The sequence below is a fragment of the Erythrolamprus reginae genome, chromosome Z, assembly GCF_031021105.1.
Source record: "Erythrolamprus reginae isolate rEryReg1 chromosome Z, rEryReg1.hap1, whole genome shotgun sequence".
NCBI lineage: Eukaryota > Metazoa > Chordata > Lepidosauria > Squamata > Dipsadidae > Erythrolamprus > Erythrolamprus reginae.
Window position 1 is genome coordinate 96,032,241 of NC_091963.1, and position 21,708 is coordinate 96,053,948.

The 21,708-nt window shown below is 45.6% G+C and overlaps 1 protein-coding gene across 1 annotated transcript in view; it reads left to right on the forward strand.

Annotated features, from left to right (window-relative positions):
• TANC2 (tetratricopeptide repeat, ankyrin repeat and coiled-coil containing 2) overlaps positions 1–21,708 on the forward strand; it is a 257,730-nt gene that overhangs the window by 129,609 nt on the left and 106,413 nt on the right. The window contains exon 5 of the mRNA XM_070729274.1: positions 12,009–12,119. Coding sequence (XP_070585375.1) covers positions 12,009–12,119 — 111 coding nt within the window. The remainder of the gene's footprint in view (positions 1–12,008; positions 12,120–21,708) is intronic.

Here is a 21,708-nt window from a genome sequence, read left to right on the forward strand (position 1 = left end):
GGCATACAAATCTACAAAATTAAATTAAATTAAATAGGAATAAAATATATCAATGAGAGAATAGAAGAAGAGATATCGGCATAGAAGAGAAGAGATATGAGATATAGGAGAGACAATATGACAGGGGACGGAGACACGCTAGTGCACTTATGTACGCCCCTTACTGACCTCTTAGGAATCTGGAGAGGTCAACCGTGGATAGTTTAAGGGTAAAATGTTGGGGGTTAGGGGATGATACTACGGAGTCCTGTAAAGAAGATACTAGATTGCGAAGAAATAATGAATAGATTGACAATGAAAATTAAAGACAAAGAAGATTCTGAATATTATAAAATATGGGTGAAAGTTTAAGTGTAGTTGGATAAGAAATTGAATTAGAAAAGAGATTTGGTAAAGATTAAAAAGAAAGGGGGGATCAGAAGTATTATTATTATTAACCCAGGTGACGAGAATAGTAGGGAGCAGAGAGGCAGCACTGACAAAGGTTATACATCCAAGATAAATTCTAATGTTAGGTTGAAAATAATAACATAATAATAAAAGCTTTGTCAAGACTATAAGATTTCAGAAAGAAACTGCCAGTCAGTTTCAATAAACGATTGTTAGAATTAGACATATTTCATTCAGGGAAGGGTAAATAAAGAAGGAGAGGAGTAGGAAGGTAGATAGAGGGTGGAGAAAAAAGGGAGAGAAAAAGTCAAAGGAAGTAGATGGGAGAGGAGAAGAGGAAGGGAAAGGAAGGTTGAGTGAAAAGATAATGGAAGTTAAGGCTGGCAGACAGTTGTAGTAATGATTTAGATTGAAGCCAAAGCAACATATTTTTGGTGATTCTTTATTATGTTTTGTTTATGGTGATATAACTCTTCCATATATGGAGGAGAAAAATAAAAAAACTTTTTTAAAAATGATGGTGGCCTGGTCAATGCAAATTTCAATCAAGGAATTTTGCAGGGTGGCCACTTGGTCTTCGCCATCCACATTCACACACGTCACTACAAATTTGATGCTTTTGCCTCGGTGGAGGCAGCCTTTGGTCACTGTGTACTACAAAGAGTCAACTCAGACTGAGACACCTTGGACCAGAACTAGTCTTCCCATTGGACAGACTGCTTTGGTATGTCCCATTCCTGGATGTTAGTTCCACCCACTATGGAGAAGGGGCATTGGTCTTTCCTGATACATTTCTTCTCGTAGGATGGAGAAAACATCCAGCCTCATCCAAGGTCTGTGTGGTCCATGGATCTAGAGTGGGGGAATCGTTTGAGGGAGCTACCTTGCAGCTGATGCATATGTCGAATCTATCTGCCTATCCATCTTAACCAAAGCTGGCAACAGAGATGGAGCTTTGCAACTTTGATAGACACAGTCCTACAGGCTGAATGGACGAGGTCAACCCATTTCTGGATGCTAGTTCCACCCCATGAGAAGAAGTGTATCAGTTGAGACCAATGCCCCTTCTCTTTTAATGGTTGGTTGTATAATTTTTTAGCAAAACCCTACTAATGTGAGGGATCAGAGCAATTGAATGATAATTTATCTTTTGAGTCACCGTTTTTCAGAAGTGAAATGAACAATTAACATTTCGATCCCATCCCAGTATTGGTTTACCAGGTTTACTGACTCATGTCTCTAATGACTCTGATGAATATTGGGCTCAGTAATTCTGCAAGGATAGTGTCAACATCTGGAGTCTTGTTGTTTGATAGTTGATTCATAGCCCACATGATCTCTTCCTAAGCGATGACTGATTCTCTTTCTTTGTCATTTTTTGCTACCTGTGTATAGTTCTTCTGTATATTCTTGCCAGTTATTTTTGATACCTTGTTGATTGGATAGTTCTTTCCCTTGCATGTTTTTAATGATGCCTTTACAAGCCATAAACAATGCTTGGATCTTTTTGAGTTTGCATAAATTCATTTCAAGTGAGACCTTTTATGTAGTCTGCTTCAAGCTGTTTATATTGCTCATTCCAGTAAACTTCATTATCCTTCCTTGCTGCCCTCTAGAAAACTGCATTCAATATCCTTATTTCTTCCTGTTTGCCTGCTGCTTTGGCTGCTTTCCCCCCTCAAATATTTTGATGGTTCCATTTGAGAGCCACTTGCACTTTTTCTCTGGCTTCTTGTGTTATATGTGTTCTTCTGAAATTCCAATAATGGTTGTTTGAATTTCCTGTCACAGTTCATCAGGAAGGAAATTCAGTGTTCAGTAGTTCAAACCTATTTGTCACCTCTATATAGGGATTTTGGTGACATCAAACTTCTTTGAAGGCACTGCTTTTTTTGATGGTGCATAATTTGACTTTGATGTTTGCCGCTAACAATTCATGATCTGAACAACAATTGGATATTTTTTTACTTATTAGAGTTGGAAGGGATCTTGTAGGTCATCTAATCCAACCACCTGTTCGAGCAGGAGATCCTACATCATCCCAGATAAATGGCAGTCCAATCTCCTCTTGAAAGTGTTGAGTGTTGGGAGCATTCACAATCTCTGCTGGCAAACCATCCCACTGGTTGATCGCTCTCACCATCAGAAAGTTATTCCTTATTTCCAGGTTGAATTTCTCTTTGGTAAGTTTCCATCCATTGTTCCTTGTCTGGCTTTCTGGTGCTTTGGAGAATAGCCTGACCCACTCCTCTCTGTGGCAGCCCCTCAAGTATTGGAGGACTGCTATCATGTCTCCCTTGGTCCTTCTCTTCACTAGACTGTCCATGGCCATTTCCTGCAATCTCTCTTCGTATGTTTTAGTTTCCAGCCCCCTTATCATCTTGGTTGCTCTCTTCTGCACTTTCTCTAAAGTTTCAGTGTCTTTTTTGTAGTGTGGTGGCCAAAACTAAATGCAGTACTCTAGATGTGGTCTAACTAGGGTTTTGTAGAGTGGTATTAGTACCTCCCTAGTCCTAGTCCTAGTTTTTTTCCAAACGCCATCACTCTACTAAACAAATAATTCCCTCAACACTTTCTACTAAATCTGCACTTCTATTCTAATAGTTTTTCTCATCATTCCTATCACCCATTTCCTCCCATGTTGACTGTATGACTGTAACTTGTTGCTTATATCCTAAGATTTTTTATTAATATTGCTTCTTCATTGCTTATTTGACCCCTATGACAATCATTAAGTGTTGTACCACATGATTCTTGACAAATGAATATCTTATTTTATGGGCACTGAGAGCATATGCACCAAGACAAATTCCTTGTGTGTCCAATCACACGTGGCCAATAAAAAATTCTATTCTTCTATTCTATTCTATTCTATTCTATTCTAGAGTTTATCCCTCTGTTGGTGCAGCTTAGGATTGTGTTGGCTTTTTTGGCCATCACTGCACATTTCTGGGTCATGTTTAGTTGGTTGTCCACCAAGACTCCAGATTTCTCTCACAGTCACTGCTGTTGAGTATGGTTTCACCCAGTTTGTATGTGTATACAGTATTAGGTTTTCCTTACCTAGGTATAGGATTTTACTATTATCTACATTGAACTTCAGTGTATGTTTTGTTTGTTTGAGCCCACTGTACATCTGTATCTTCAGCCTGTCCTCTGGGGTATTGGCTAACCCCGCCAGCTTGGTGTTATCTGCAAATTTGATTAGTTCTCCCTCTATTCCCCCATGTAGGTCATTAATGAATATAATAATGAATGATAATAATAACAGCAACAGCAGCAGCAGCAGCAACAACAACAACAGCAACAACACTCCACAACATATCTCCCCTGGTTCTTCTTTTCACCAAACTAGCAGTGCCCAGTTCTTGCAACCATTCTTCATATGTTTTAGCCTCTGGTCCCTAATCATTTGTGTCGCTCTTCTCTGCACTTTTTCTAGAAAGTCAATATCCTTGGTTGGGATGCCTGTAGTATACACCTATAGCAGTGTCATTTCCCCCCCTTTTATATTGATCCATATCGGTGGTGGGTTCCTACCAGTGCACTAGGAGACCCAATTCTGGTAGTGTCTGCCAAATTGCACAATTTGCACGTGACCACTCCAATGCCGTCTTTGCTGGTCTGTCGGGCAGCACCATCTTTTTTTCTGAATTTTTGGGCCTTTCTGTTTCTTGCACAATGCGCAGAAGCAAAATCCTGTGAGGGAATCCTCGCATGTGTTCTGGTTTCTGGTAGAACTTTAAGTATTACAAATAACTATTACTAAATGCAGTATTTCATAAACAAAGAAACTCCATCTTTATTCTCTTCTCTTCTGTATTCAAAAATGCAGTTCATACTAGCACATTCCTTTTTCTCCCGTTATCTCTCTTAATTACATTCCTCATGCATTCCTCCCAGCCTCCTCCGTTTACCAAGATTTATGTACTCACAGCATGATTCAAAAATAGCAGAAATGACTGTAAAATAACACAAAATGAATTCGCTCGCTTGGGAGCTGAACGGGAACACCTTTCATTTTAGCACTACAACATTGAAACTCCACCCTTCTTCCCCACTGGCCCCGTGACGTACCAAATCCAGTATTTAACCCATTCCTCCCCTTAATATCTTCTTCCAAACACCTGTTCCTTACGTTTTTGGACCCTTCTGAATTTAGGATTGACCTAGCGAACGTCTGTTTCTTTCTCGCTAGATTCTGGATTCATAGTAACATCCTGTGGCTGGCCTCCCACCTGTTCTACTACCTGTAACCCCGGGCCTACCACTAATTCATAAACAATACAGTGGAACCCCGACTTACGAAATTAATTGGTTCCGGAAGGAGGCTCGCACGTCGAAAAGCTCGTATGTCGAAACATTGTTTCCCATAGGAAACAATGTAAAAGCGATTAATGCGTGCAAGCCCGAGGGCTGAGGGGAAAAGACGTCGGCTGAAGCGGGGAAGTTCGCCAGGAGTCAGCAAAGAAGCCGCGCGTGTGTTTTAAACGATCGGAGCCGGCATGGGGAGGCTTTCAATCAGCCCCCGAGCCCGGGTTGGGGGCTCGGGGGCTGATTGAAAGCCTCCCCATGCCGGCTCCGATCGTTTAAAACACATGCGCGGCTTCTTTGCTGACTCCTGGCGAACTTCCCCGCTTTAGGAGTCAGCAAAGAAGCCGCGCGTGTGTTTTAAACGATCGGAGCCGGCATGGGGAGGCTTTCAATCAGCCCCCGAGCCCCCAACCCGGGCTCGGGGGCTGATTGAAAGCCTCCCCATGCCGGCTCCGATCGTTTAAAACACACGCGCGGCTTCTTTGCTGACTCCTAAAGCGGGGAAGTTCGCCAGGAGTCAGCAAGTGCTTGTCCGGGCGGGTTCTTTCCAACCCCCCCCGCCCGCCTTCTCGCAGCGAGTGGTTGTCCGGGCGGGTTTTTTCCAACCCCCCCCGCCCGCCTTCTCGCAGCGAGTGCTTGTCCGGGCGGGTTTTTTCCAAACCCCCCCCCCCCCCGCCCGCCTTCTCGCAGCGAGTGGTTGTCCGGGCAGGTTTTTTCCAACCCCCCCCCCTGCCCGCCTTCTCGCAGCGAGTGCTTGTCCGGGCGGGTTTTTTCCAACCCCCCCCCCGCCCGCCTTCTCGCAGCGAGTGCTTGTCCGGGCGTTTTTTTTTCCAACCCCCCCCGCCCGCCTTCTCGCAGCGAGTGCTTGTCCGGGCGGGTTTTTTTCCAACCCCCCCCCCCCCGCCCGACTTCTCGCAGCGAGTGCTTGTCCGGGCGGGTTTTTTCCAACCCCCCCCCGTCCGCCTTCTCGCAGCGAGTGCTTGTCCGGGCGGGTTTTTTCCAAACCCCCCCCCCCCCCCGCTTCTGCACCCCCAGCAGAAGCCAAGGACTCACCAAGAGCTGGATACTGAGAAGAGCCGGGCTGGTTTGCTTTGCTTCCGAGCTGATGCAGAGCCGAATAAAGCGTCACGCCCCCCTGACGATTTTGGCGGCAAAAGAGCCCAGCATCGCTTCGGAAGCCGCCGAAAGCGTCAGAGGGGCGTGACGCTTTATTCGGCTCTGCATCAGCTCGGAAGCAAAGCAAGCCAGCCCGGCTCTTCTCGGCTCATATCCCGAATGGAAGCTCGTGAGTCGAGCAAAAATTTCTCTACTCTCCCAGCTCGTATCTCGAGTAGCTCGTAAGTAGAGCTGCTCGTATGTCGGGGTTCCACTGTATCTGTATCAGAGTCCTCAAGTTCTTCATCATCCTCCAACTGACCAGGAGTATGTATAACAGCATGCATGAGATTTTGGCAATTTTTTTGCTTTTGCGCATGTGCAGAAGCCAAAAATTGCCATAATTGCATGGGCGTGAACATCCCCCCCATGAGATTTTGGCACATTTTTTCTTCCTGCACATGCGCAGAAGCAAAATTGTTTGCAGGACCTGCGCGCCTGAATCAGGAAGATGTGTGTGTTGTGTACTAGTATGTGGGTAAGTGCAACCCACTGCTGATCCATATGGATTCTAGGAATTTTTCATACTGGGTTTTGTTTCAGTATATCATAGTTTATGTGCTAGTTCACCCTGTTTGCTTCCTAAACTTTGAGAGTTTGTGTATAGTCTCAGATATTTGAGTGCTTTATGGATCTTGGATATATTTCTTATATCTCCTACTTTGTAAATGGGTTTTCCATCCTTTTCATCACTCTGTACATCATTGTGTTTTTCTTTTCTTCTTCTCCTTTACCTTTGCTACCTACCTCCTTTTATGATTGGTTATATAATGGTTTTTGCTTGGAATTAGGTTCTAAAGATCTTGAAAATTGCCCACCCACTTCAATTTCAGTTTAAAGCCCTTCTGATAAGATGGAACAGTTGTTTTTTGAATATATTATTTCAAGTTTTTATGAGGTTCAGTCCATCTCTTGCCAGTAGCCCTTCAAGTAGGTGATGTATAGACCAATGTTTAGGGAACTGAAATTCTCTTGACAATACAAATTTTAAGCCAATGGTTTGTTTCTAAAATCCTTTGCTCACTCATTGGATTATGTCCTTTTGTTGGAAGTACCATATTTTTCGGTGTATAAGACGCACCCCATTCCTCCCTAAAAAGGCTGATAATTTGGGTGTGTCATATACTCTGAATGTAGATTCCCCTCCCCCCAGCCCTAACTAGCTGCTAACAATCTTCCCATCTCTTACCTTGCAGGCTCTTTCATTGTTTCTCTCTGTGAAGAATTTTTTCCAAGCCCTAAGTCTTTGCAGGTTTTTTTTTCATCATTCTAACTTGTGCTGAGTAAGTTTCTTTCCAGCCCTAACCAGGTGCTAACGATATTCCCAGCTCTTACTGGCTTGCAAGCTCTTTCCTTGTTACTTTCTGCAAAGAATGTTTTCCAAACCCTGTCTTTGCATTTTTTTTTCCATTTTCTATTTGCTCCAAAAGTTTCTTTCCAGCCCTAACCAGATGCTATGAATGTACCCAAGCTCTTTCATTGTTACTCTCTGTGAAGAATGTTTTCGAAGCCCTAAACCTTTGCAGGGTTTTTTCATTACTCTAACTTGCTCTGTGTAAGTTTCTTTCCAGCCATAACCAGGTGCTAACAATGTTCCCAGCTTTTACCAGCTTGCAAACTCTTTCATTGTTACTCTCTGCGAATAATGTTTTCCAAGCCCTATGTCTTTGCAGGTTTTTTTCCCATTGGTCTAACTTTCTCCAAATGTTTCTTTCCAGCCCTAACCAGGTGCTAATGATGTTTCCAGCTCTTACCAGCTTACAAACTCTTTCATTGTTACTCTCTCAAAATATTTTTTTTAAGCCCTTAACCAGGGGATAAAATAATGTGCTGAAGCTGACCAGACTAAGGACGCTAGGCAGAAGAATAAGCAGATTCATTTCTCTATTTTCCTCCCCCAAAACAAAGGTGTGTCTTATATTCCGGTGCGTCTTATACTCTGAAAAATACAGTGTATATATGAAAATACCACTTATGCTCATAAATCTTTAACTTTCTTCCCTAGCTGTTCATAATCTCTTGTTATTGATTTTAGATTCATTGCTGAGTCACTGATCCCCAGTGTAAGAGAAGAAAGAGGTAGTAATCCACAGGGTTGATTATTTCAGTAAGGTTCTCAGTTAGATCTTTGCTTCAGGGAAATAACATCTTGCTAAATTGACTGTTCAGTCTTCAGACTATAGTTTCTATTCCTCAAATAATTAAATCTCCTATCACCAATATTTGTCTTTTCCTCCCTAGGGAAGTCTGGGATACTATTCTTCCTATCATAGGAATGCTGGGTTGTGTTTCTTTTTTGGAAACTGTTTATATTACTATAGGTATCTGCATCTTTTCTTCCAGGGGAGACTATGAAAGTGATTATTTAGTTCCAGAGGGGATTCACTGAAGTGGACTAGATAGTAGGTGCTTTGCTCTTGGTTTTTGTTTTCTTCTAACAATGACATGTTTTTATCAATCTTCCTCTTTAGGTTCGAATATAGGGTTATTTTTTAAAGACGCTGTTTGCTCCCTGTCGTGTTTAATTTTGGTAATCGTCTTCTTTAGGTTGGGGATTCTCACTGAATTTCAAAATGGCTAGAGTTGCTAGTAGAGCAATAGTTAATTCATATAATTCATATAATTTATATTTGATGCATACATCGTTTGGATCTTCTGTGGTTATAAGTTCAAATATATGACATACTTTGTAAATAACTATAATGTCAGTATGTATTTCCTTTTTTTGGTGGGGGTGGGGGTTAAAAAACTATTAACAAAAAAATAAAAAAAAATTAGCCTCTAGATTTCACATATGGCTAGATAAGGGAAGGGTTAGCAAAACAATAATTAAACCAGACAGTTTAGTACATGATATATAAATTGGATCTGTAGGTTTACCAACTACTATGATTTACATAACATGAAGAGCCAAATGAAACACAATCCAGAACATGCATTTTTTTAAGGCTTATCTATGATTCAATGATTTGGCTCTATAGCTGTGTCCAATCTCTTAAGAAGCATCAGTAGAATTCCAAGAAGAAAAGTTGGGTAGCAGAGGTGGCAACATATCCCATGCTGCACCCCCCTTGCTCACTGACCCTATTAAAGGATGGGACAAGTTTGGACTCGCAACACCTGATGAAGTGGACAAGGCCATAGGAGCTGTGAGCTTCTCCACCTCTTTGTTGGACCCGTGTCCTTCTGGCTTATCTCGGCCAGTAAGGAGGTGACACAAGGCTGGATCCAAGCGGTTTTCAATGCTTCTATAAGGGAGGGATTCTTTCCGCCTCAGTTAATAGAGGCGGTTGTGCGGCCTCTCCTCAAGAAGCCTTCCCTGGATCTGGCTATTTTAAACAACTACCATTCAGTCTCCAACCTTCCTTTTTAGGGAAGTTTGTCGGGAAGGTGGTAGCATTCCCAACTCCTGCAGTTCTTGGAGGATTATCTAGACCCTTATCACTCTGGTTTCAGACATGGTTACAGCACTGAAACTGCTTTGGTCGCGCTGATGAATTATCTCTGGCAGGCCAGGGATAGGGAATTTTCCTTTATCCTGTACTACTTGATCTCTCAGCGGCTTTCGATACCATACTTTTTACACAGGGGGCCAGTTCACTGTCCCTCAGACTGTTGGAGGGCCGGACTATAAAAAAAACATATGAACAAATTCCTATGCACACTGCACATACCTTATATAAAGTAAAAAACAAGATGGGAACAAACACAATATTTAAAATAAAGTAATTAAGTAATTAGGTAATTTATACTTCTTTATTAACAAGTAAATTTAAACTTAAATCAACAAACTCACTCTATTTCTCCTTCCTTTCTTCCCTCCCTCCTTCCTCTCCACTTCTCGCTTCCCTCTCCTTTGTTTCATTTTCCTCTCCCTCGTTCTTTCCCTCCATCATTTTCTCATTGTTCTCTTTCTCTTTTTCTCTCTCTCTCACTCTCTTTTCATCTCTCCCTCTTCCTTTCTTTCTCCCTCTCTATCTCTTCCTCTTTCTTTCTCTCTCTCTCTTTCTCTCTCTTTCTTGCTTGCTTTCTCTCTTCTCTCTTTTTCTCTCACACTCTATCTCTCCCTCTGTATATCTCCCTCTCTCTCTCTCCCTCTCTCTTTCTCTCTCCCTCTCTATCTCTCCCCCTTTCTCTCTCTCTCTTTCCTTCTGTCCCTCTCTCTTTCACTCTCTTCTCTCTCACTCTCTTTCTATCTCTCCCTCTTTGTATCACTCACTCACTCACTCACTCACTCACTCACTCTATCTATCTATCTATCTATCTATCTATCTATCTCCCTCTTTCTTTCTCTCTCTCCCTTTCTCTCTCACTCTCTCTATCTCTCTCTCCCTTTCTATGTCTCTCCCTCTTTTTCTCTCCCCTTTCTCTCTCTTCCTTCCCTCCCTCCCTCCCTTATAAATAAATAAATATATTTTAAATTCATGATTTTATTTTTTCTCTCTCTTTCTCTCTTCCTTACTCCCATTCTTTTTCTTTCTTTCTTTCTTTCCTTTCTTTCTCTCTTTTTCTTCCTCTCTCTTTTTTCTGTTTCTCTCTCTTCCCCCCTCCTCTTTCCCCCCTCTTCTTTCTCTCTCCCTCTCTCCTTACCTCTCACTGCTGCTGCTCCGGGCCCGCCCTCGAGCTGAGCTTCCTTCGGCTTCCTTGGAGGCAAAGCTGCAAAGCTCACCTGGCGCCTCTAAGGAAGCCAAAGGAAGCTCAGCTTGGGGGCAGGCCTGGAGTAGCAGCAGCCACCGCCGCCTACTCCGCCCCGCACTTCAGCTGCACCGGGGCCAAGTAAGCTGAGGCTAGGTCCATCGCTCCCAGCTCCAAGGGGCAGCCCCCAGCGCGGGGCCTGGGCAGCGGGCAAGCATTGGGAGGGCCTCGCCGTTACCTGGCCGAGGAAGAGCTCCCCTCCCCCCAGTGATCCAGGACAGCGTGGCTTTGCGCACCTTCAACATGTTAGCGTGCGGGGGGGGGGGGGGTTCTGATGGCTGCGCGGGCATGTGCCCGCGCAGCTTAGAGGTAACATTGTCTCGGACCAGGGGCCACCAGCGGGTGCTGCTTTCCGCGGAACTCCAGCCTTCTCCTGCCCCGGCCGGCGCGGCCACCTCGCCGCTGACACAGGTGGCAGGGACCGCTCTGTCCCCCTTCAGGGCCTCTTTGACAGCCCTTCCCGGCAGAGGCACCACGTCTGTCTCCCCACCAGCTCCCGCCACCAGCGCGCAGCTCTTCTCACCCGAAGCCTGGCGTTGCCGCTTGAGACCGGGCTTTGGGCTCTCGGCATCAGCGGCCTCCATGGCGCCGTTGTTGTTGTTGTTGTGGCGGCTGCCCTGCGCTGGCCGGCAAAGCTGGTTGCCCGGGAAAGCAGCGCAGGTAAGCAGCAGGAATAGGGCAGCAACAGTTTCTCTCCCTAAAGGTGGCAAAGAAAGGGGCTGATTGCAGGCCCGCTTTCCTCCCCTTCCCTTGGCTCTCCACCTCCTCCTCGCTCAGCAGCCAACCGCTGTGAGTGGACAGGAGATTCGGGAGCTTATTATATTGATTGGCAAAATCTTGTGCGTTGCTGTGGGCCGGATAAATGGCCTCAGCGGGCCGCATCCGTCCCGTGGGCCCTAGTTTGGGGACCGCTGCCATAGACCATGGTATCCTTCTGTGCCGACTGGAGGGGTTGGGTGCGGGTTTGGGGGCACCATTCTGTGGTGGTTCTCCTGCCACATCTTCGGTCAGTTGCAGTCAGTGTTGGTGAGGGCACAGATATCATCTCCTAGGCCCTTTTTCTGTGGGGTGCCTCAAGGATTGGTTCTCTCTCCCCCCCCCTACTGTTTAATATCTATATGAACCTGCTGGGTGAGATCATCCATCAGCATGTGTTTCAAATACACCATTTATATAATGAAATTATGGCACATATTAACAACGGAAGCTCACGAAACTAAAAAATGTGAATAATTCTGTACTTAGATGTTTTGAGAAATTGATAAGAGACCTTTGCAGCAGTTTAAATTTGTTAATGTAGGCCACATCTTTTCTATAAAATGGATAGTTCCTTCTTTTCCCATACAATAAAAAACAAAAAGTGGAGTTAATCTTGGCTTGATAACTGATTTAATAAACAATTACTGTACATTCACATTTACATTCATGCCCTTTTTTTCTATTTTTCTCTTAAGCTCCATTAAGGAAAGCCAAATTTGTTGAGAGCCCTCGAATCCCGGAATCTGAGCTTGGCTCACCAACACTCAATTCAACACCAAAACTGGATCTTGATGCCTACTGTCCTGGTAAGCATGCGGGCACAATTCCTATGCATTTTGAAAGGAAAATGTGTCTTTTTTATTTCAGGAAGATTTGCCTTTCATACATTTTTTTAAACTTGAAAACTGGCAATTTTTATTTCTTGCAGATAGAAATTGTCAGATATCATAGTTTTATTTTTGACAAACAGTTGTAACTTAATATTTGTTACTTTGCAAATTTAAATTAAAGCTTCAAAACTCAAAATTTCAAAACTTCAAAATTACACAACTATTACACAAATAACAATATTGCTTAGATAGCCTAAGGTCATGGATATTTATTCAGTTAATGCACAGATATACCGTGTTTCCCCGATAGTAAGACCCCCCCGATTGTAAGACATATGGGGGGTTTCAGGGGGGTCGGCTTATATAAGCCATACCCCGAAAGTAAGACATATGTCTTACTTTCGGGGAAACACGGGGGTATTGCGGGGGGGGGGGGGCGATGACATTGCTTCCAAGCTCCCCGCGCGCCCCTCGCCTTCGCTCGCCGTGGCGCCACCACCTCTTCCCCTGCCGAGGCTCAGCTGCAAGCGGCCAGCGAGGCCGATCGGCTCCGATGCGAGCGGCCGGAGCTGCGCCCTCCTTCGCCCGCCTCCTTTCCGTTCGCCTCGGAGCCGATCGGACTCGCTGGCCGCTTGCAGCTGAGCCTCGGCAGGGGAAGAGGCGGTGGCGCCGTGGTGAGCGAAGGCGAGGGGCGCGCAGGGAGCTGCCGGAAAGGAGGCTGGTGAAGGAGGGCGCAGCTCCGGCCGCTCGCCTCGGAGCCGATCGGCCTCGCTGGCCGCTTCCCCTGCCGAGGCTCAGCTGCAAGCGGCCAGCGAGGCCGATCGGCTCCGAGGCGAGCGGCCGGAGCTGCGCCCTCCTTCGCCCGCCTCCTTTCCGCTCGCCTCGTAGCCGATCGGCCTCGCTGGCCGCTTGCAGCTGAGCCTCGGCAGGGGAAGAGGCGGTGGCGCCGCGGCGAGCGAAGGCGAGGGGCGCGCAGGGAGCTGCCGGAAAGGAGACTGGTGAAGGAGGGCGCAGCTCCGGCCGCTCGCCTCGGAGCCGATCGGCCTCGCTGGCCACTTCCCCTGCCGAGGCTCAGCTGCAAGCGGCCAGCGAGGCCGATCGGCTCCGAGGCGAGCGGCCGGAGCTGCGCCCTCCTTCGCCCGCCTCCTTTCTGCTCGCCTCGGAGCCGATCGGCCTCGCTGGCCGCTTGCAGCTGAGCCTCGGCAGGGGAAGAGGCGGTGGCGCTGCGGCGTGCGAAGGCGAGGGGCGCGCAGGGAGCTGCCAGAAAGGAGGCTGGTGAAGGAGGGCGCAGCTCTGGCTGCTCGCCTCGGAGCCGATCGGCCTCGCTGGCCGCTTCCCCTGCCGAGGCTCAGCTGCAAGCGGCCAGCGAGGCCGATCGGCTCCGAGGCGAGCGGCCGGAGCTGCGCCCTCCTTCGCCCGCCTCCTTTCCGGCAGCTCCCCGCGCCCGAAGACGAACCGGCCCCGGTGCCCGGGACAATGTAAGACATACCCCCAAAGTAAGACACAGTGGGGCTTTTGGGGGTAAAAAGATAGTAAGACACTGCCTTACTATCGGGAAAACACGGTAGTACATAGTACTTTGGAAGACTATGAACTATTACAAGGACTCCCTAAAAACTTGTATCTCTCAAACTTCTTAAGGCATGAAACACTGATATTGAAAATAAAGGTGGAACAGTTTTATTTTATTCTTAGCCAGAAAAGAGGTTGTAACATGCTTGTAACAATAAAAATCCTGATTGTTTCAGGATTTGGATCTTGGTCTTTGTATGTTGGTCATTTTATTTTATAAACGTAGACTTTTGAGCAAATTTGTTTCAAACAATTGGTAATAGAAACTTGGGAAAGGGAAATACAAAAATAAAACAAATCACAGGGTTGTGACCTTTAACTGAAGGATCCATGAGTGATTTTCCATTCTTTTCGTCACATTGTATAATATTGATGTTAACAGTGGGTTAATACTTCAGGATTGAGTTTGGTTATTTTCCTGCAGACATTGCATTACCCAAACTAGATAACATCATCAGTGCTAGTAGAGAGTGGGGTTGAGAGCAATTTACTAGCATTGATGATGTTATCTGGCTTGGGCAATGAAACATCTGTAAGAAAAGAATCAAGCTTAGAGAGCCCCACGGAATTCTAAATATTGAGTGTGATTTCTGAAACTAGCTGCAAGAATAGGATACACAAAGACCAAATTCCTGAAGCTTTTGGGGGAATTTATGATTTGATTTGATTTGATTTGAGTCCTCTCTGAGGACTCGGGACGGCTCCCAACATATCAGAACAACATAACAATACATCTAAAAATCCAATTAATATGGCTAAAAAGACTTAAAACTTTTGATTATCATCATGTGTAAGTGAGAAAAGGCAGCGACCAATTGTCAGAGACGAAAGGCTGGAGATGAAAGAGCTGTGCCCAACTGGCAGAGGCTAACTGTCCCATTCCGTTGTCCAGAGTGTTGCTCTGATTTAGAGGAGGGCAAAATTGAGCTTAATCTTTCCGAGGACAAGGACCGCGCCTAGAATCCTCCCACTTCTTAGCGTCTTTTTCACCCTGGCCTTTTCAAGTCCATTTTTTTTAAGGCGAAGAATGCTGTCAACTTTGGGTCAGTTGCCTCGGAGGCAGCAGGGGCCTCATCTGCTAAGGACCCTGTGTTTGAGGAGCCTATTTCTGAGGCGGAGGTGATTCCATCCCCTCCTCTCTTTGTTGACACTGTCCTGTGGCATGGCAGACTCCATTTCAGGGCCTTACCTGCTCATTTGGACAAGCAGTATTTTAGTATGGCACTGAAATATATTCTTCAGCTTACCAGTCGGGTGAATCTGATGAGCTCTTATGACCGGAGGATGCAACAGTCCTACAGAGGGCTCCCCACGTGGATGTCCGAGCCTCCACCACTGCCTCTTCCTTTCCTCGCATTGCCCTGGCTGAGGCAACTCCAGGAGCACATAAGAACATAAGAAGAGCCATGCTGAATCAGGCCAAAGCCCATCGAGTCCAGTATTCTGTGTCACACAGTGGCCCACCAATTGTATATGGGGATCTTGAGCAGAAAGAGAAGGCAAAACCCAACAAATAGTACTCAAAGGAATCCTGCCTGCCTCAACCAACATAGAGGCAGCACATGAATATCTGTTTCAATAACCACCAATACGCTTAGCATCCATGAATCTATCTAATCCTGTCTTGAAGCTATCAAGGCTGACAGTTGTCATGACCTCTTCTGGAAGTGAATTCCATAAACCAACGACCCTCTGGGTGAAGACTCTACTCAAAAAGAGGATAAATCAGGATAAAAAACAATAACTTATTGGACCCAAATCAGCATGGCTTTACTGAAGGCAAATCATGTCAGACTAATCTCATTTCTTTGACTATGTCACAAAGGTGTTGGATGAAGGTGGTGCCGTGGATATTGCCTATCTGGACTTCAGCAAAGCCTTTGATATGGTTCCATATAAATAGCTGATAGATAAATTAGTGAAGATTGGACTTAATCCCTGGATAGTTCAGTGGATTTGCAGCTGGCTGAAGCGTAGACATCAGAGAGTTATTGTTAATGGCGAGTATTCTGAGCAGAGACAGGTTACAAGTGGTGTGCCACAAGGGTCTGTTCTGGGTCCTATTCTTTTTAATATGTTTGTGAGTGACATAGGGGAAGGTTTGGTAGGGAAGGTTTGCCTATTTGCCGAAGACTCTAAAGTGTGCAATAGAGTTTATATTCCTGGAGGCGTCTGTAATATGGTAAATGATTTAGCTTTACTAGATAAATGGTCAAATCAATGGAAACTGCAGTTTAATGTTTTCAAATGTAAAATAATGCGCTTGAGGAAAAGGAATCCTCAATCTGAGTATTGTATTGGCAGTTCTGTGTTAGCAAAAACTTCAGAAGAGAAGGATTTAGGGGTAGTGATTTCAAAATGGGTGAGCAGTGTGGTCGGGCAGTAGGATGCTTGGCTGTATAGCTAGAGGTATAACGAGCAGGAAGAGGGAGATTGTGATCCCGCTATATAGAGTGCTGGTGAGACCACATTTGGAATACTGTGTTCAGTTCTGGAGACCTCACCTACAAAAAGATATTGACAAAATTGACGGGCTACAAGAATGGTGGAAGCATAAAACGTATTAGGAAAGACTTAATGAACTCAATCTGTATAGTCTGGAGGACAGAAGGAAAAGTGGGGACATGATTGAAACATTTAAATATGTCAAAGGGTTAAAAAGGTTCAGGAGGGAAGTGTTTTTAAAAGGAAAGTGAACACAAGAACAAGGGGACACAATCTGAAGTTAGTTGGGGGAAAAATCAAAAGCAACATGAGAAAATATTATTTTAATAGTAGTAGATCCTTGGAACAAACTTCCAGCAGACGTGGTTGGTAAATCCACAGTAACTGAATTTAAACATGCCTGGGATAAACATATATCCATCCTAAGATAAAATACAAAAAATAGTATAAGGGCAGACTAGATGGATCATGAGGTCTTTTTCTTACCTATGAGCTTTAGGGAGAGCCCCCTCGTCCTAGTATTGTGTGATAGAGAAAAGATTTTTTCTCTATCCACTTTTTCTATCCCATGCATGATTTTATACCCTTCGATCAAGTCATCCCTTAAGGGTGAAGAGACTAAGGCGTGACAATCTGCTTTCATAAGGGAGGTGCTCCATTTCCTTGATCATACTTGTTGTCCCTTTTTTGCACCTTTTCCAGTTCCATTATATCCTTCTTGAGGTGCGGTGATCAGAACTGCACACAATACTCCCAAGTGTGGTCTCACCATCGATTTGTCCAGAGGCAATACAACACTTATTGACTTATTTTTGATTCCCTTCCTAATCATGCCAAGCATGGAATTTGGGGTTTTTTCTGCTGCTGTGCACTGGGTTGACATCTTCATTGAGCTGTCTACCAAACCCCCAAGATCCCTTTCTTGGGTTGTCTCAGAACGCTTGGTCCCCATCAGTTGGTAGGTATAATTGGGGTTCTTTGCCCCGATATGCATAACTTTGCATTTGTTTAGGTTAAAATGCATTTGCCACTTTGTTGCCCACTCACTCAATTTCGAGATTCTTCTAGAGCTCCTGACAATCATTCACTTTTCACTACCTGGAACAATTTAGTGTCATCAGCAAACTTTGCTACCTCACTATTTTCTTCTACATCCAGATCATTAATGAATAAATTAAAAAGTAAAGGTCCCAAAACTGAACCTTGGGGCACACTATTTCTCACTTCTTTCCATCCAGAGAATTGTCCATTTGTTGCCCCCTTTGCTTCCTACAATTTAGCCATGTTTGATAGTCTTTTATCTGATATACTTGTGCTTTTAGCATGCCAGTTCAGATTTATTTATTTTTTTGGGTAGACGCTTTCCTTGCTTATATGTTGAGAGAAGTAATTTTATCAGGTGGCTGCCGATTCTACTGTTCTTTCTCACTGTCATAAGAGAATAGTGAGACTTTTTAATGATATTTAATGTTCCATAATACTTGCCTATCAGAAGTAGTGTATAATTTGTGCATTTACAGAGATTCATACAGAAACAGATGGAAACGTAAATAACATACCTATATATATATATTGATCTAGTGTTTAAGGTTCCAGGCTAGAAACAGGGAGTTGTAACTCCACTTTAAGCATAAAACACATCAGGGTGACTTTGGGTCAGTCCAACCTCTCCTCACAATGTTGTTGTTTTGGGGGAAATAGGAGGAGGAAAGTATGTTGGATATGTTTGCCATCTTGAGTTATTTGTAAAAATAAAAAAGGACTATAAATAAATTAAAATATATATACAGGCACGTATTTCTGTTTTCCCTTTTACTTCAGTGTCTCATCAAAACAAATTGTAAATGACTGGTGATTTCATTTCCCCATTTTATATAATTTTAAATTATAGAGTTTGAAAAGTATATTTACCTACTAATTTAATCTACAAAAATGACATTAGAAATAAAATGTTCTTATTCCTTTAGTTATTGCAACAAGTGCTCTAAATCTATTGTTTATCAATTAAGTTCTTTGGTATCTTGAAAAGCTTCAGGCTATTGCAGATGTAAGAATCTCATTAAAGCTTTATTTAGCTTCAGCTCTGAACTTTGATTAGTTGCTTGGAAACCTTATGTAGGTTGTGTACAAAGAGAATGCAATGTAGACAGAGAAGACTGTTTAAAAGAACTGATCTATTTTCAGCTGTTTTCTAAAAGATTCTGCTATTCTGCTTTTGTTTGCTACAGTATTTTCTTCTGTTGGCAAATTCTACTGATATAGTATTATATATTAATTTTAAACAGGTTTTTAAAATACAGATCAAATAATAACCCTAACGAATATCAACAATGAACAAGTCACTTTCAAGCAATTAATAATAATCTCAATAAATAAACAGACAATCAAATCTTTATTTGGTCATAGATCACAAATAAAACATAAAAATCATGGTTAGTTATGATGAAAGGAGAAAATACAATACAATATGTGGGGGGATTCAAATAATTTAACAACTGGTTCACCCAAGGTCAAGTTGGGGGTCATGGGAAGCATGGCCCAACCCCACTCTCCAGCTCTACTGCACATGTGGGAAAGCTTCCCACAATGCCCAACCTTACTGGTTGTTAAATTACATCCTTCCCCCACTATCAAAATGGATCCACGGCGCTGCGCTGCAATGGAGAAATGGGGAATGGAGCAACCAGCATGAGAGAAGGAGGAGGAGCAGGGGAAGTGGCCTTCCTTTGCATTGGCCACTCCATTGCCCATTTCTCCATTGCAGTGCTGTGCTTCAGAGCTTGCCACACCTAACACCGCCCAGATGCCCTTGCACCTGGCAGCGCCCATGCCAGATACCCTTCCTAACTAGAGCTGGAATGCCTTTCTCCCCCTCCCCACCCCTTCCCACTTGCCACCATCAAATTGCATCGATAAAGGGAGGGCTGGATGCCTAAGTGAGGGGCAGAAAACCTTTCCATGCCTTGCAAGGCAGAAGAGACTGCAAGAAGAGTATTATTATTATTATTATTATTATTATTATTATTATTATTATTATTAATTAGATTTGTATGCCACCCCTCTCCGCAGACTCGGGGTGGCTTACAGCAATGACAAAAACAATATATAATAACAAATCTAATACAGTAGTTAGAATCTAAAATAACAATAATACATTTAAAAAGTCTAAAAAACAAGAAACCCCAATACAGTGGTCCCTCGATCATCGCGAGGGTTCCGTTCCAGGACCCCAAGCGATGATCGATTTTTCGCGAAGTAGCGGTGCGGAAGTAAAAACACCATCTGCGCATGCGCAGATGGTGTTTTTACTTCCACCGCTGCCCGCCCTTCGCCCGCCCACCCCGTTGCTCGCGCCTGGGGTTTCCCCGCGCGCGTGCCACCCGCCCGCCCACGCCGTTGCTGGGGCCACTTCCCAGCTGGGAAGCGGAGCTGGGGTTTCCCCAAGCGCGCGCGCGTGCAACGCCCGCCCGCCCACGCTGTTGCTGGGGCCGCTTCCCAGCTGGGAAGCGGAGCTGGGGTTTCCCCAAGCGCGCGCACCGCCCGCCCGCCCACGCTGTTGCTGGGGCCGCTTCCCAGCTGGGAAGCGGAGCTGGGGTTTCCCCAAGCGCGCGCGCACCGCCCGTCCACCCACGCTGTTGCTGGGGCCGCTTCCCAGCTGGGAAGCGGAGCTGGGGTGTCCCCGCGCATGCCGCCCACCCGCCCACGCCGTTTCTCGCGCCGCCGCTGGGGTCTTACCGGGGCAAGAGGGGGAAGACCCAGGGAAGCCGCCCAGCAGCTTATGTGCCCGGCGGGAAACTCCACCATCTACGCATGCGTGGCCATAGAAAAAAGGCACGCATGCGCAGATGGTGGAGTTTACTTCCGGGTTGAAAACTCGCGATATAGCCCTTTCGCGATGCTCGAGGACGCGAAACTCGAGGGATCACTGTATATAAAAACATACATATAGTCATCATACACAAAAAACTACATAGGCAGGGGGAGATGTTTCAGTTCCCCCACGCTTGACGGCAGAGGTGGGTTTTAAGGAGTTTATGAAAGGCAAGGAGGGAGGGGGCAGTTCTAATCTCTGGAGGGAGCTGATTCCAGAGGGTCAGAGCCGCCACAGAGAAGGCTCTTCCCCTGGGTCCCGCCAAACGACATTGTTTAGTTGACGGGACCTGGAGGAGACCAACTCTGTGGAACCTAACCGGTCGCTGGGATTCGTGCGGCTGAAGGCAGTCTCGTAGATACCCTGGTCCAGTGCCACGAAGGGCTTTATAGGTAATGACCAACACTTTGAATTATGATCAGAAACTGATCGGCAACCAATGCAGACAGCGGAGTGTTGGAGTAACATGGGCATATTTGGGAAAGCCCATGATTGCTCTCGCAGCTGCATTCTGCACGATCTGAAGTTTCCGAACACTCTTCAAAGGTAGCCCCATGTAGAGAGCGTTACAGTAGTCGAGCCTTGAGGTGATGAGGGCATGAGTGACTGTGAGCAGTGACCCCTGGTCCAAATAGGGCCGCACCTGGTGCATCAGGCGAACCTGGGCAAACGCCCCCCTCGCCACAGCTGAAAGATGTTTCTCTAATGTGAGCTGTGAACCGAGGAGGACGCCCAAGTTGCGGACCCTCTCCGAGGGGGTCAATAATTTCCCCCCCCAGGGTGATAGACGGACAGATAGAATTGTCCTTGGGAGGCAAAACCCACAGCCACTTTGTCTTATCAGGGTTGAGCTTGAGTCTGTTGACACCCATCCAGGCCCCAACAGCCTCCAGACACCGGCACATCACTTCCACTGCTTCATTGACTGGACAAGTCCTGTCTTGCTCCAGCTACCCAATGAAAGGCTGCAGTAGCCTGCCTGCTTCCCTTTCCTGCCCTCTCCAGCACTGGAAGCCAACTGTCATGCACACGCCCAGTCATCCATTCATCCTCCTCTTCATGTGTGTTGCTAAGTTTACTTAGGGAAAGGATGCATCTGTAGTGGGGTGGCGACAGCAGTGGCTGGGCATGCTTGGCAAACTGCTTGATGAACTTGTGCAGGTGGATGTAGAGCGTGCCCAGATAGCAGATACAGGCCAGAGGATGGCTTTATTCAGGTGCAGGAATGGTGGCAGCTCTGGAGACATCTGCAAGGGACGAAGAGAAAGGGTGATGGGCTGGGCCTGCAGAGGAAGGGCCTCCCCTGCAGCCCCATCACCGCAGGACGCCACCCACGAAGGGTAGACATGGGTAGACATGCAGCATTATCAGCAACTGATGAATCATGGCACCACGTGCAGACCAGGCCTAAGCCCCTCTTTGCAGGCGCCTCCACGATGTCTCCGACCTCCTTAGGGCAGAACTGTCTCTGGGTGCTAGATTGACACCCTAGGAAGCCCTCATCTGCCCAGGAGTCCAACCAAAACCTGTCTCGTTGCCTGCTGAGGCCCCCTGTACTTCCAGTGATAAATGGGGTCCTTCAGGCACTTAGCGTGCCACTGTTTGGTAGCTCCTGCCTCTCCCTCCAGGCCCCTTGTCAGAGTTGCCTTTGGGTTTTTCCTGCATCTACGTCACTTG